At 49.9% G+C, this 14,476-nt stretch overlaps 5 protein-coding genes across 5 annotated transcripts; 3 read left to right on the top strand and 2 right to left on the bottom strand.

The window, feature by feature from the left end:
* Positions 1-455: 455 nt before the first annotated feature.
* On the bottom strand, positions 456-1,713 carry LCP9604111_9373 (glucose-induced degradation complex GID8; the record flags this gene model as incomplete). Its single annotated transcript, XM_039077620.1, has 4 exons — positions 456-965; positions 1,184-1,379; positions 1,567-1,646; positions 1,699-1,713. 4 exons carry the CDS (start codon positions 1,711-1,713, stop codon positions 456-458), a joined length of 801 nt encoding a protein of 266 aa, XP_038924647.1.
* Positions 1,714-2,122: 409 nt separating this feature from the next.
* On the top strand, positions 2,123-3,914 carry LCP9604111_9374 (uridine kinase family protein; the record flags this gene model as incomplete). The annotated part of the gene is made up of 8 exons (XM_039077621.1): positions 2,123-2,293; positions 2,350-2,477; positions 2,535-2,679; positions 2,735-2,777; positions 2,824-2,937; positions 2,997-3,038; positions 3,092-3,323; positions 3,431-3,914. 8 exons carry the CDS (start codon positions 2,123-2,125, stop codon positions 3,912-3,914), a joined length of 1,359 nt encoding a protein of 452 aa, XP_038924648.1.
* A 386-nt stretch (positions 3,915-4,300) lies between these two features.
* Positions 4,301-6,538, top strand: LCP9604111_9375 (pre-rRNA-processing protein ESF1; the record flags this gene model as incomplete). Its single annotated transcript, XM_039077622.1, has 2 exons — positions 4,301-4,367; positions 4,446-6,538. 2 exons carry the CDS (start codon positions 4,301-4,303, stop codon positions 6,536-6,538), a joined length of 2,160 nt encoding a protein of 719 aa, XP_038924649.1.
* A 1,197-nt stretch (positions 6,539-7,735) lies between these two features.
* Positions 7,736-11,347, top strand: LCP9604111_9376 (uncharacterized protein; the record flags this gene model as incomplete). Its single annotated transcript, XM_039077623.1, has 1 exon — positions 7,736-11,347. The coding sequence occupies one exon, from the start codon at positions 7,736-7,738 to the stop codon at positions 11,345-11,347; it is 3,612 nt and encodes a 1,203-aa protein (XP_038924650.1).
* A 349-nt stretch (positions 11,348-11,696) lies between these two features.
* On the bottom strand, positions 11,697-14,307 carry LCP9604111_9377 (putative sugar hydrolase; the record flags this gene model as incomplete). Its single annotated transcript, XM_039077624.1, has 6 exons — positions 11,697-12,833; positions 12,900-13,177; positions 13,240-13,895; positions 13,969-14,032; positions 14,090-14,204; positions 14,275-14,307. The coding sequence occupies 6 exons, from the start codon at positions 14,305-14,307 to the stop codon at positions 11,697-11,699; spliced, it is 2,283 nt and encodes a 760-aa protein (XP_038924651.1).
* Positions 14,308-14,476: the final 169 nt, after the last annotated feature.

Genomic DNA, 14,476 nt, shown 5'->3' on the forward strand with positions numbered 1-14,476 from the left:
TTTTGGTTGCTTAAGATCTCTCCTAGATCTTGCTTTTGTTGCTTTATCGGATTTCATAGCCACTCTTGATTCATATTGCGGGTTGATTTATTGCGTGGGATAGCTATCATTCTTGCTACACTGGTTGTTGCTGCATACATCAATGCATTGTTTGCATCCATTCCACCAGGGAGCTTTTCAAATATAATCAAGTGATATTACGCTACGGAGTACAAAACTACCATGTTCAGGAGAAAAATAGGTGGTCAAAATAAATATTGAAATAGCCATTTGTATTACAAAGGGATCGTCGAAACGCCCATATTATTAGAGCTAGTGAGATACCATCGCCCAACACCTAGAAATGTGGATCCAAGACGCCGCGCTAGAAGAGGGACCAAAAAGGAGGAGATCCTGCCTTGACAAAATAGGGGGATATAAGTGACAATCAAGGCCAGCTTGAAAGGCAAGTTGGATCAGGAGATCATTGGATCAATGTCGCTGTTGTTCGACATCAGAGTGTCACGAATGTTAGTAGCAAGGTCATTACTGTTACTGTTGTCGTGAGAATCGCCGACCAAGCCAATATCCAAGGTATCTGGGATGTCTTTTTTGGCCTCTCGTGCCTTGAGCTCGGCGTATGCCCGGGTCTTCACAAGATTGCGCAGCCGGGCCTCTTTACGAGCACCCTGGTTCTGCAGAATTGCCTCGTTGACTCGGGTTGCGATTTCTTTACGAAGTGCAGGGTCCAGGAGCGACGCAAGCGATGGGGCCAGTTTATCACTGGGGAAAATAAGAAGGGCAAGAGTCCGCTCGAGGTCTGCCAAGAATTGAGGGTTTGTAGGGGCGCGGGGTGCAAGTTGTGCCGTCGCAAAATCCAGAGCAGGAGTAATATCGCTACCAGGTGTGTCCATGCAGGTCCGGATCAACTCAACCAGTTGGAGACGTAGGAGGGAGAAGTGCAAAGACGGGTCTTCATCGAGGATCTATTGAAGTCTTGTTAGCCATGGCACATGACATAAAATGCGTGATATGCTGATAAGATTCAATATTTGGCAATTGCTCATACTGAGGACTGAAGATGTTTGTTTTTCTGCAAATATCCCCGAAGGGAATTTAAGAGTGGTGCATGAAACTCCGTATAATCATAGCAAGAAGTGGGGCCGAGGGATGTGAAGTAGACTAGTGGGAAAAATTTTCTTACCTGAGGATTCAGCTCATTGATCTTTTCAACGGCCGCCTGGATATCACCAGAGTGAATCGCAGTGCGAATTTCAACCCGCTCTTGGATGGCTTCAAGATCCGTTCTGAGCTGGATGTTGGCCTCCACTGCGAATTTCTTCGCAGCAGCGGGATAGCCATTGGTGATGAGGTAATCCATGACCAAATAGTTGATATCGCTGCATTGTAATTGTCAGTAACCATTGATTCAACGGATTAATGAAAATTGTGCAGTGGTGACGTGAATCAGAAGGATAAGTCAAATTTGTTTTTCCTCACATGTTTTCAGAGAGATTCCCAACTTAATTTCAAGAACATCATGTCACGGTGGTGTAGGCGGATGGGGATGGAATAGAGGTCACTCACGTTTTAGATGGTTTGACCTCTTCGAGCTTCCGCTCGAAGTGATGCCATGTAGGCGTCGCAGTCGACGAAGTGCGAGACATCTGCATTGTGTTAAAAGGCCAGCAACCACGGGTGTCAAGCCGAGAAGCATACAACATTAGCAGACATTATGGTCTAGATAGCCAGTCTTGAATCTGATCTGAAGCTATCCGTAAAGCTGGAAGGCAACCCAAGAGACGACAGCCATGGGGAAAGACAAATCGCTGTGTGGGAGTTGGATGCGAAAGAGAAAAGGAAGTGAAAAGCTCGCGGCGGAAGAAGTAGCTTAAGCGAAAGTAGCACGCTAGGCCGAAATTGGTGATTATAAACCTCTGACATAAGCAGCACGTGAGCAGCCAATCTTGGAACTTCCAGGAAATGGCCCTCGACTAACCCGCTCTGGGACTAGAGATTAGGTAATTATCGTGGGCCCGGGGCTCCCCACCTGGACAGTTTCAAGCTGTCATAATCGAAACCAGAGGGGTGGAGAGGGTCAAGATACCTACAAAGTACAGCGTTGTATGTCGCACACGTAGACATGGAATCAATCTCGCCTTTATTTTCTTCGTCCACCGAAGTGCGATATTCTCCACCATGGCAGGACTTGAGCATTATTGGCATTGCTGGCAGCTCTGGCTCCGGTAAGAGCTCTGTGGCAATGGAGATTGTCAAGTCTTTGAACTTGCCGTGGGTGGTGATCCTTGTAATGGTACAGCTTGTGAACTGCATATAAATCGAGACCTTGTTCTAATGTGTTCTATACAGGACTCATTTTACAAGACCTTAACTCCTGAGCAACACCACAAGGCCCACGCAAATGAATATGACTTCGACTGCCCGGAATCGATTGACTTTGATATTCTGGTGGAAACCCTCCGTGATCTGAAGAAAGGGTAAATTTACTGTTCTTGCTAGAGTCCTTCTATTTGACCTGACTGAATATCACACAGAAAGAAAGCGAACATCCCAATTTACTCATTTGCTGAGCACCAGCGGCAGCGTAATACGACCACCCTCTACTCCCCTCATGTGATCATTCTCGAGGGGATTTTGGCGCTCCATGATCCCAGAATTGTCGAGATGTTGGATGTGAAGGTATTATAGTTTCTGTGCTATCATTGTGCTTATCCGTGCTAATTTGATGGCCCAGATCTTTGTTGAAGCAGATATGGATGTGTGCTTAGGTCGCAGAAGTAAGTTATCTCAACCGGGCTACTGAACCCAGCTGACAATGTATAGTCTTGCGTGACGTCCGTGAGCGAGGGCGGGATATTGAAGGAATCATCAAACAATGGTTTGAATTTGTGAAGCCTTCTTACACTCGTTTTGTGGAGCCTCAACGCTCTATCTCAGGTTGGTAGCCATATGACTTTACAAAGCATTGGGATACCATTGTTAATTTTGAATCCTAGACATCATTATCCCGCGTGGCATTGAGAACAAGACCGCTATTGGTGTGCAACCCCTGGAGCTGCTCGTTTTGAGACCTATACACTAACTAATTCAGACATGGTGGTCAAACACATTCAACGCAAGCTGCAGGAGAAATCTGATAACCATACCGAAGCGCTTCGCAAACTAGGTTTGGTTGCAGCAGAAGTGGAGCTGCCTTCAAATGTACACGTCTTGCCCTCGACACCGCAGATTATTGGCATGAATACTATTCTGCAGACCCCAGAAACCCAGCAAGAGGATTTCATATTTTACTTTGATCGACTGGTTTCGATCTTGATTGAAAGGTACTGCGCTCCTTCATGCTCCCAATTCCCAACGATACGCCCACAGAAGAACTTGAGTCCTGTGAGCATAGCGCCTTCTAGTTGCTTTACTGACACCACTGTTGCAGGGCCCTGGATATGACATCGTATGTATCCGCAAATGTGGAAACACCACAAGGGAGCACGTACCTCGGTTTGCACCCCAAGGGTATCGTATCAGCCGTGGCTATCTTACGTGGAGGCTCTTGCATGGAGACCGCGCTTAAGCGATCCATTCCCGACTGTCTCACTGGTCGTTTGCTCATTCAAACGAACGAGAGCAACGAGGAGCCGGAGTTGCATTACTTGAAACTTCCGTCTCGTATCGAAGAGCATACAACTGTCATACTAATTGACTCTCAGATGTCAAGTGGAGGTGCTGCACTTATGGCTGTTCGCGTCTTGATTGATCATGGGGTGGAACAAGGGAGGATCGTTTTCGTAACTTGTGCAGCAGGTGAACGGGGCCTTAAGAGGCTCACTGCCGTATACCCTAGGATCAATGTGATTGTTGGACGTATCGAAGAAGAAGGAGAACCGCGCTGGATAGAGAAGCGATACTTCGGATGCTGAAATATTCATTCATTTGTTGCGTCTTCAAGTATATATGTTGATCCACCCCTTATGATTTATCTTAGAGACCAAGCATTGGGTTGTTAGGATTGTCACTTAGCAAAAGCATATTTATAAAAAAAGTTGCAGATTTACTCAAGTTCAAGTAGATACTATTACAATTTATGTTGTCAAGTTGTTCTGCATGGGAAAGTCAAAAGAAGACTTGCCATTTTGAGAATACACGTGCCTGACCGCCCTGACTTCGACGGCAGAAAAAAAAGAAATAATTTATTGGTCTCGACTATTTTCACTTGCTGAATCCGACGATATCTATTGATACTCAAGCATTAAAAGAATTTTCTTGCTGCTCGTGGTATGCAAAGTGAAATTTCCTAGCGCTCACAATGGCAGGCTCAGACAAGAAAAAGTCCAAGGCTGGCAAGTCCAAAGGCGAAGCCGGTCCAGCAATCAGTACGTCCAGCGGAAGCTTAAGACTTTGTTTTCAGGAAACCTCATGACCATGATTACTGACTCTTTGTGTCTCTGTAGCGGATCCTCGATTTGCGAACATCCAGACCGATCCTCGCTACCGTCTTCCCAGCAAACGCCAGACTCACGTCAAACTCGATAAGCGCTTTGCGCATGTGCTAGACGATAAGGATTTCTCCAGCAACGCTCCTGTCGATCGCTATGGACGAAAGCTTAGAAAAGACGACACTAAGGAAAAATTGAAGCAGTTTTACCAGGTGGATGAAGATGAAGACGAAGATGAAGACGAAGATGAGGACAGTGCCGACGACGACGAAGATGTCCAAAAAGAATTGAAACGGGTCAATGCTGCTTCATATGATCCTGCCCGTGATGGCGGCTTTGAGTCCTCGTCATCTGAAGAAGAAAGCTCCGACGAAGAAGAAGACGAGGCGGACGAGGATGTGATCGAGTTCCCGGACGAGCAACGGTCCGATGTGCCACTCGGCGAAGTGACGGATCGGATAGCTGTTGTCAACCTCGATTGGGAAAATATTCGTGCCGAGGACTTGATGGCAGTCTTTTCCAGTTTCCTTCCGTCTGGGGGGCGAGTGTTGAACGCCACAGTCTACCCTAGCGAATTTGGAAAGGAGCGCATGGAGAGGGAGGAGGTTGAAGGCCCCCCGAAAGAGATTTTTGCTTCTGGGAAGAAAAAGAACACCAGCCAAGAGTCCGAAGAGGAGGAACTTGACTCTGATGAGGAGGAGGAGGAAATTAAGAAGTCCATGTTGAAGGCTGACGATGGTGAAGAATTCAACTCTACACAGCTACGGCGGTATCAGCTCGACCGACTGCGGTATTACTACGCCATTATCAAATTTTCATCAAAAGACGTCGCAAAGCATGTCTACGATCTGGTGGATGGTGTTGAATATTTATCTAGTGCCAACTTCTTCGATCTTCGCTTCGTGCCTGAGGACACTGACTTCTCCGACGACAAGTCCCGGGACGAGTGTTCTCGGATCCCCGACGGCTACAAGCCTACTGAGTTTGTAACGGATGCTTTGCAGCACAGCAAGGTCAAATTGACATGGGATGCGGATGACAAAACAAGAAAAGAAGCCCAGGCACGTGCCTTCCGGGGCTCACGTCAGGACATTGACGAGAATGACCTGAAAGCCTACCTCGGTAGCGATAGTTCCGAGAACGAAGAATCGGATGACGAGGACGGAGGCGTCGAAGTTGTCGATAATACTGCAGGAGAAGCTACAACCACAAAGCTATCCAAGAAAGAGGCCGAGAGACAGCGCATGCGTGCGTTACTGGGTCTGAGCGTCGAGCCTACCCGCACCAGAGCTGAACGCCCCGTTGGCGAGATGGAGGTTACTTTCACATCGGGCTTGGCTGGCGGCCATGGCAAGGATACTATCTTCGAAAATGAACCGGAGATCGAAGAAAGCACAATTGACAAGTATGTGCGGAAGGAGCGTGAGCGCAAAAAGCGCCGAAAGGAGAAACTCAAGGCCAAGTCATCTACAGAGGATGGCGCTGCCGCGGACAGTGAAGACAATGAAGCTGATCCAGCCAAGATGGGCCCAGCCGAGGTGCCACAGCAAGAGGAAGAAGAAATGGGATTCAATGATCCCTTCTTTGATGACCCCGATGGAAAGGCCACAGCAGGTTCTCGACGCAAGGAGGAGAGGCGCAAGAAGCGTGAGGAGCGTGCTGCCGAGGAAGCCGCGTCAGCTGCCCAACGAGCTGAGTTGGAGCTGCTGATGGTAGATGACAAAAAGATCAACATCAAACACTTCGACATGAACGAGATTGAAAAGGCCGAGAAACAGGCCCGGAAGAAGGGCAAGGGCAAGAAGGGCAAGAAGGTGGAACTTGCCCAGACAGATGACTTTGAAGTCAATGTCAGCGATCCCCGTTTCTCACGTCTGTACGACACTCATGATTTCGCCATTGATCCTACCAATCCTCGGTTCAAGTCTACTTCTGGCATGAAGGCCCTGTTGGACGAGGGCCGCAAGCGCCGACGTACCGGTGATGATGCCGAGGCTGAGGCTCCAACAGAGAACCTGGATAGCAAGAAGAAGCAGAAGAAGTCCTCCAAGGAGTCTAGTTCCGAGGAGTTGAAGCGATTGGTCGCAAAAGTCAAGCGTTCTCACTGAGAGTATAATAGAACTGAAATGATTTGGAAGTTAATACACCGAGTTCAATAAACGAAATTGAACTTTCAGCTATGAATTCTTTTACACATGTAGATTGAAAATATCAAATAAGATGCTACAACATAGTAACATGCTGTATGGAATAGCTGACAGTCAATGTGACGCCTCGTGTCAATTTACTACAGGGGACGAAAACGGAAAAACGAAAAAGAACCGGCTGAAGCGCAGAAACACGTGGATGGAACGGCGAACAGGTCGGGGAATTGAAAAAAAAAAAAAAACATGATGATTACAGCATGTCAAGAGGTGTGGCATTCGGGGTTGCAGGCATGATGCTTGTATCACACGAGGTATGAGTGACGGTGTAGAGGTGGCATGTGTCGATCATGAGTAGTATTTGGAAGATGAAGCATTTCCCTCCAATCCCAAATTCATATGCGTTGGAAATCACACAAATCAGCGCCTCCGAGTAACACGATTCCTTGTAAACCCGACTATACGGTGACACGATGACGGTAGTTTATAGCGACATGGTGGCTAGTATTAGTGGTTGGTATGGGTACCGTTGGATGTAGTCCCAATAGCCGGTAATACCTGATCAAAATAGGCTCTTCTTATACTGCTAACTGTCGTACATCGGGTTTGTTTCTAGGAGGGCATCTATCAGAGTCAGAATCAAATCGATGTTATATGAGAAAAAAGACATCTGCCAAAATGTTCACTATCGGTCACCGTAAGTGATGAGGCTGATATCATGTGACTTGCTTCACCGCCCTTTCGCGTTTCCGCTCCCCGGTGGTTGCTCTGCTGGATTCTCTATTCCAGCAACTGGGTCCCTTAGAGAAGCTCTGGGATTATTTCATTGAACCTCCTGCCTTCCACACGATCCTGCTTAGACTGTGGAGTCCTCATGGGTGCAAAGCCAATTTCTACCTCATAATTGCTGATCCAAGCCCCACTGCTGCACCTCATCCCACCTTCCACTTCCACTCCCCTCCCATAACTCTGGATCTTCTCAATTCCTCTCATAGTTCGATGATGATTCTTGCTTCGTTGAATTAAGCTATGGGTTGATGCAGCCTAGATACCCTAGCTGCCTGATACCCACCGTTACACTACGTGAATTCGACCGGCCCGTTTTCTATCCCTACAACTAAGTACTTGTTCACTCTGCGGGTTTCCCCGTTCTCATTCATCATGATTGGCCGACTCTTGAGTAGCGCTGTGTCGACTCTGAACCCGGTGACATACTCTGGACGAAGCAATGGAACGCCTCTTGAGTCTGTGACCGAAGAGGAACATACCTCCGGTCTTCTTTTCCCCGACGCCAGCCTCCTTCGACGTTCTCATACCCATGCCTTCCCATTGCAGACGACTTTCAATTCTCCGAATGCCTCGACTGCTGGTGCATATGATGATCGTGGGGGAATGGAATTGGATGCAATCAAAGATTTCCGTGTGATTGTCGCACAAAATGCTTTGGGCGACCGAGATGCATGTGTCTTACTTGACACTCGTGCGTCCGATTCTTCTCCCGCCGGTCTTGGAATCGACCCACAAGGCAACGACCAGGCGGGTCTTAGACATACTCGAGCAGCCTCAAGTCTTTCTCGTGGAACTCGTCGCAATCCTCAATCCTCCCTCCTCGACTCGAGTCCCCTCTCCGCAGCTGCAGAGGCACGCCGGTCGTCACCGGGCGGTCCAGGTGCCTTTTCCCGTGCTCGAGGCCGTAGCTCTACATTGGCACCACCGGGGACATGGCATGATCCTGGCTCATCGCGACACTCCTCCGACTCTAATGATACCGGCCTTTTGAACTGCATCTTCGGCAGCAGCGCCTTCAGCTATCGGGGGTCGTCTACCAAAATGCACATAATTTCCGCTGATGAAAGCCCGGCAACCGGGGTGAGTGCAGCATCCGCCACCGGCAGTCCACTTTCCCGGGCCTATACCGCAGGGAATCCCTCGGCTCCGATAGGAGCCCGAGGAGTGGACGACAAGCCACCTTCCAAAGTCACGGTTCTCTTGACTCGCATGTTCAGTGTGAATCTTCCCGAAGGAGCGGAGGCGTCGGCCGAACGACATGACTACGCCAATGCTCTTTACCAAGAGTCATTGCCCGAGATGGAGTTCCCATTCCCGGATGTTTCTAAGCGCAAGAAGATCAAGGAGAAGAAAACACCAATGTACGCGGTTGCAATTACGATCCAGATCCCCTTGCTGCCACGCAACAATGGACGTCCTGTCTCAAGATTTAGTACTCCAGGCCCAGATTCTCCTCGGCCACGGTTTTCAAGCTCGCTGGACTCCGATCACCGCTGGCCTGGTGCATTCTTTGACGACAGTCTATCTTCTGCCTCTCCCCCAGCTAGTCTGGACGAGCGTCTGGACTTATTAGTTGATCATTGGGACGTCATCACTCGTACACTCTCCCATCTCGAAAGACTTGTTCGCAACGAAATTCTCTTTCTTTTGAAGAAGGTGGACTCTCTATCCGGGCCACACCCAAAGCCTGCGAAGCATCCCAATATGCAGCGGACCAACCAGACCATTGTGCATTTACCTGCTAACATTCTATCGGTCAATTCGAAGCTCAAAGAAGAAGCTATTCGCAGCTCTCGCCGGATCGCCCTCGCTCTTCAAACCCCATATGTGGTCACTGGACAAAGTCGCTGGGGCGTCTGGCGGGAGGAAGGCCGTTCAATTGTCCGTGGCCTGGGCGACAAAGAGCAGAACTTCTTCTTCTTAGTGGTTTTGACAGCATTTTTGGGCAATCACACCGAGTGGCTCAACAGCCTTGGCCCGGAGTGGTACCGTCGCCGCCACAACCAGCAGCACAAAGCTCAGCAGGATGGCGAACTCATTCTTGCAAACAGAACAGTCATTATATGCCCAGATAAGATGACTGCTCGTCGTCTCGTGTTCCTACTAGCCGCCTTCTTGCCCTCCAAACAACGGCTGGAGCCATTGCCTTCCCCTATCAGGCCTGGCACATCGCCCTCCCTGCGTGCTATCTCTCAAAGCCCGCCGACTGTACCTATCCTCCGCCAGGAGTCTCTCCGGAGAGCGATCGATAGACGAGCTCGTGCTCAGCGAATGATCATGGGCGATAATGATTACCACCAGCGGTCAGTGAGCGTTTCGTCTCAGGAGACAGCTCAGCGGTCGTTAGATGGATCTGAAATAACTCCAACGGCGGAAAACTCAGCCTCGGCCCGCAGAGGGTCTGATGCTCGCTCTATCAAACCCCCGGGTGCAAATATGCACCGGAAGGATGCTCGGGCCATGAATACGAGCGAAGCAACTACTTCTATGATCACCCAGAGCAGTACTGTTCCTGTTCCCCATTTTACTTCTCAGCCAAGCCATTCAAGTCAGGCTAGAGCGGACCGCAGTGCAGCCGAAGGCAACGAGAGCCTAGCATCAGAGACCCTGCTAAAGAGCCTCCAACGGTGTGACAGCTCTACAGCGAGCACAAACGGCAGTATTTCCTCGGCTGGAGGCCGCTGGGGTGGTATTTTCTCCGGTCTTTGGAGCTCCCGTCAAGGCTCATCTACCGGAAGTAGCGAGCCATATTCCCCATCCCCATCCGAAGCTCGAAAAGGGTCTGTCTCTACAATATCTGGTCCTGCTAGACGCGGATCAACCACTTTGACTCAAATGGTCAAGGAAGTCACAGAAAATGAGGATGGGCACCGGCCCGAAACAGCGCCTAGTGGAAACATCTCAATTCCAACTGCATCTGTCGCTGCTCCCCACAAAACCGAGACTGCCTCGCCAGAGCCATCATCACTCACCAGCCAAGTTCGGGAGTCGCCTTTGAAGTTGTCAGTCCGAGCAGAGGAAGGCGTGGTGGATGTTGACCTTCCACTTCCTGGTTTCATGTCACTTTCTTCGTCCGGTGATTCAACGATTGCCTCGCCAAAGAAGACTCGAACCTCCGTCACCAGCATGGATGCAGTTGCTTCTACGCACAGCAGTGGCTCCGGGTTCCCCGGTACTATGAAGGACAGCGATGGACCGACTGCCCATGTGGCTGGTTGGTTGAAGAATTTCCATGAGGATTTCTCGCTCCAGGCGGTCCGGCCTTACGCTACTCTTGAAGCAGAAATCAAACAGGCAATGCGGGCTGAACCATCCCCATACATCCCATTCACATCCGATGCGGATATGAATGGGAGATGGGTAGATGTTGCGACGACTTTGATTGCAGACACTAAGGCTTCTACGGTGAAACGACTCCGCTTGCGACGTAAGATAATAGTGGGTCACAGCTCTGGGACTCCTCATACTCCTTCTTCGCCTGCCAGCGCTGCCCCCCGTGGGGGTACATCAGCCTCACAATTCACCAGCTTCTTTTCTGGACATGATAAACCTAACCACGGCCCCGTCACTGATGAGCGGGACCAGACCTTTGTGGAAGAGCGGTTCATCGAGGAGCCTGTGATGGATCTCGACGGAGTTCTAGTTGATGCTGTCGAGCGTGTCTTGGGGCAGAGCGGTTATTCGTCAATGGAACAGTCGCGTGCCCCTTCCCCTAACCGCGCTCGTAAAGCTGAAGATAAGGGTCCGTCTCCCAGAGGCGATGAAGCCCCTCCCCTTGAAGTGCCCCGTGGTGAATGCCGCAAGATGGTGCTCGGGGCCCTCGAAGAAGTCGTCCGCCTTGTCACCGCCGAACACTGCCGTGAAGATGTGGACAGCACGCACGGGCTGGCCGACCGCGAGCGGAGAAGAGCACTATCAGGTGCTGATAATACGTTGCGTGAAGGAATCCGAAAGTGGCTCCTTGACGTTGAAGAAGTTTGGTGATTCTGCTTTACCAAGCTTTTTACGTTTACTAATTGCATATCCATGCCTATTGCACTTATGCATTGTTCTTTTTCTTTCGCCTGCCAGCATTTAGTGATTTGGTCTTGCCCGATATGGTACCAGACCTAGGCTTCGAGCTTTTGAATACGTTTCTCTTCTTTGCTTTTTCTTTTGTTTTTCGACTTTGCATCTTGCATTGCGACTTGTTTGAATATGATACCCACACACTTCATACTGAGGTTTAGTTCCGCTTGTGGGAGCTATTCCCCTACCTTTCTAATATGACTCTTGACCAATTTGATGCAAATGACATACGTTCCATGATTTTCATTCTCTATTTGATACGTATCTACGCGACATAAACCAATTTCACACTGTGACCACTTGCTTCAGCCTTTCCATCCGCAGTAGGAGAGACCCGGACAGTCTTCAAGATCTCGCCTGACTGGGCTGAGTTGATAATTTCGACTGTAGTCTCAACACGCAGGTGCCCATTGACCAGCAACTCAATTCCCTCTAAGGCATCATCCTCAGGGGCCTTGATCGTTGGATTGGTAACCGTAACAGACCCGGGGCGGATTAAAATGGGCATGGTATCAAAGTCATGAGTCTCCGTATACCAACGACCAGACTCATAAGACTTGGAATGATCAAACCACGAGATCCATTTCCCAGCCTCATCATCAGGAGACAGAGGCACATAGAAAGTTACCTCTCCCTCCTCTGTAAACACGGGTGCAACCAGCAAATTCGGCCCGAACATATACTGCGTATCAACAGCATACGTGTTAAGGTCCTCTGGGAACTCCAAGAAAAGCGGCCTCATAAGCGGCGTGCCGTTTCCATGGCCCTTCAGTGCCTCCTGCAGAATATACGGAGTAAGCAAGATCTTGCGCTTAACGCAATCCCGCAGCACATCCGAGCAATCCTCTCCATATATCCACGGCACACGGAACGAAGACGACCCATGCAAACGCGAGTGCGTCGACAGTAGACCAAACTGCACCCACCGTTTGTACAGTGCCGGTGGCGGCGTACCCTCAAATCCACCGATATCAGACGCCCAGAAGATATAGCCAGACAGCATCAGGCTCAGTCCACCGCGCAGTGACTCAGCCATAGCCTCGAATGTGCTCTCGCAGTCGCCGCCCCAGTGAACCGGGTACGCCTGTCCGCCTGGTGCGGTACTGCGCGCGAATAGGAGACCCTGGTTGTGGCCCACCCGCTCGCTGAGTGTCTCGTACACGGTCTTGTTGTAGAGTAGAGCGTAGTAGTTGTGCATGCGGTCGGGATCAGCGCCGTTGTGGTATTGGACGCCCTTGACTGGGATGCGCTCGGCAAAGTCGGTCTTGAAGCTGTCGACGCCCATCTCCACTAGTCGCTCCAGGTGCGAGTTGTACCACTTGCTGGCGGCGGGATTCGTGAAGTCCACGACGGCCATGCCGGCTTGCCACATGTCCCATTGCCATACTGAGCCATCGATGCGCTGTGAGTTGTTAGTGGTTGTTTCTTCGATATCATTTTTCTTGTGTGCTAGTGTCTTGGAACATACCTTGATGAAGTATCCGTTTTTCTTGCCTACTTCAAATAGTGGCGATGCCTGGGCGATGTACGGGTTGATCCAGACACTGATGCGGAGACCGCGCTCCTTGAGGCGCTTGAGATACCCCAACGCATCCGGGAACATCTCCGAGTCAAAGTCGAAGTCGCACCACTGATAGGATTTCATCCAGAAGCAATCGAAATGGAAGACGCCTAGTGGGATGTCGCGGTCACGGAACCCATCAAGGAATCTAGTGACGGTCTCTTCGTCATAGTTGGTCGTGAAGCCTGTATAACAATGTCAGCTTATTTCTCCAGATTTCCAGAACAAATGAATATCCCGAACTCACTCGTAGTAAGCCAGAGGTTGTAGCTCCACGACGGAACCAAAGCCGGCCTGCCAGTCAAAGCAGTATACCGATTCAGAATGTCCTTTGGTGTAGCGCCATACACCACAAAGTACTCAATCTCCTCGCCAGGGACAGAGATATTGACCCGAGTAGTGCGCTCAGACTGCACCTCCAGACTAACCTTGCCTGGATGATTGATGAAAACACCATATCCTTTAGAGCTGATATAGAGGGGGATATTCTTGTAGGCCAACTCGGACGAGGTACCGCCATCCTCATTCCAGATATCGACCGTCTGTCCGTTCTTAGCCAGAGGGCCGAACCGTTCTCCAAGACCGTAGATTTTCTCGCCAACGCCGAGGTCAAGCCCTGCGAGCATATATCCCTGGCGCTCGGCGTATATGCCGTCATCATAGCGATGCTTCTCAGTGCGCTGGTCGCGAACGTATCCGATAGAGCGGGGTGATTGGCCTGTCAGTTTCTTACTGGCTGGAGATTGGAATTCCAAGGCTAGATCATTGGCGGAGGTGCTCACAGCCAAATTGAGTGACCCGCTTGTGTAGTTGAGTTTCTTTTTAGCATCGTCGTGCTGGATCTTGGTGTGTCCGGTGGTTTTGTTTAGGTGGTAGTGAGGATTGTTGTCGTTTTGGCCAGCCCTGTATGCTGTTAGTCGTTGCCAAAACAAGCACCGAGACCGAGAGCTCTGGTTTGAGCCCTTGAGGTACTTACCAATGGACAAGCTTCACGCCGATGACACCCTCCAGTGGTGAGGTAACCCGTGCGGAGATGGTGGCTATAGATTTTCGTTTAGCTTCTGGAGTCCTATACCAAGGGAAGATTGAAAACGCACGCGAATTGAGGGTATTTCCTCGGTGTGCCTGGAACTTGTTCAACAGCAGGTTGACCGAGTCGTGTTCAACTGAAAATCTTTCCACGTTGCTCATCCACTCAATATTCACGCCATCCTATGCCAGCCGATTGCGTGTCAGTGTTCATTCCATGCCAAATTCAGTAACCAGAAGCGAGGAAAATTACCTGCAGACACCACATCCCCGAGGTGAACTTCATCTTGAGAGAAAAGGCCAATTGATATCCTTCTTCCTGAAATTCGTGCACAAGCTACCCCAGATACTGATGGCTACGTTTCAGCTTTGGATGCTTATAAAGACAAAAGAAGAAAGTGAACGACAGGAAGGGCAGCCAAGCTCTTTTTGTTTTACGCCGGTACGCCATGAGG

The sequence above is a fragment of the Penicillium roqueforti genome (assembly GCF_015533775.1).
Source record: "Penicillium roqueforti strain LCP96 04111 chromosome Unknown scaffold_46, whole genome shotgun sequence".
Taxonomy (NCBI): domain Eukaryota; kingdom Fungi; phylum Ascomycota; class Eurotiomycetes; order Eurotiales; family Aspergillaceae; genus Penicillium; species Penicillium roqueforti.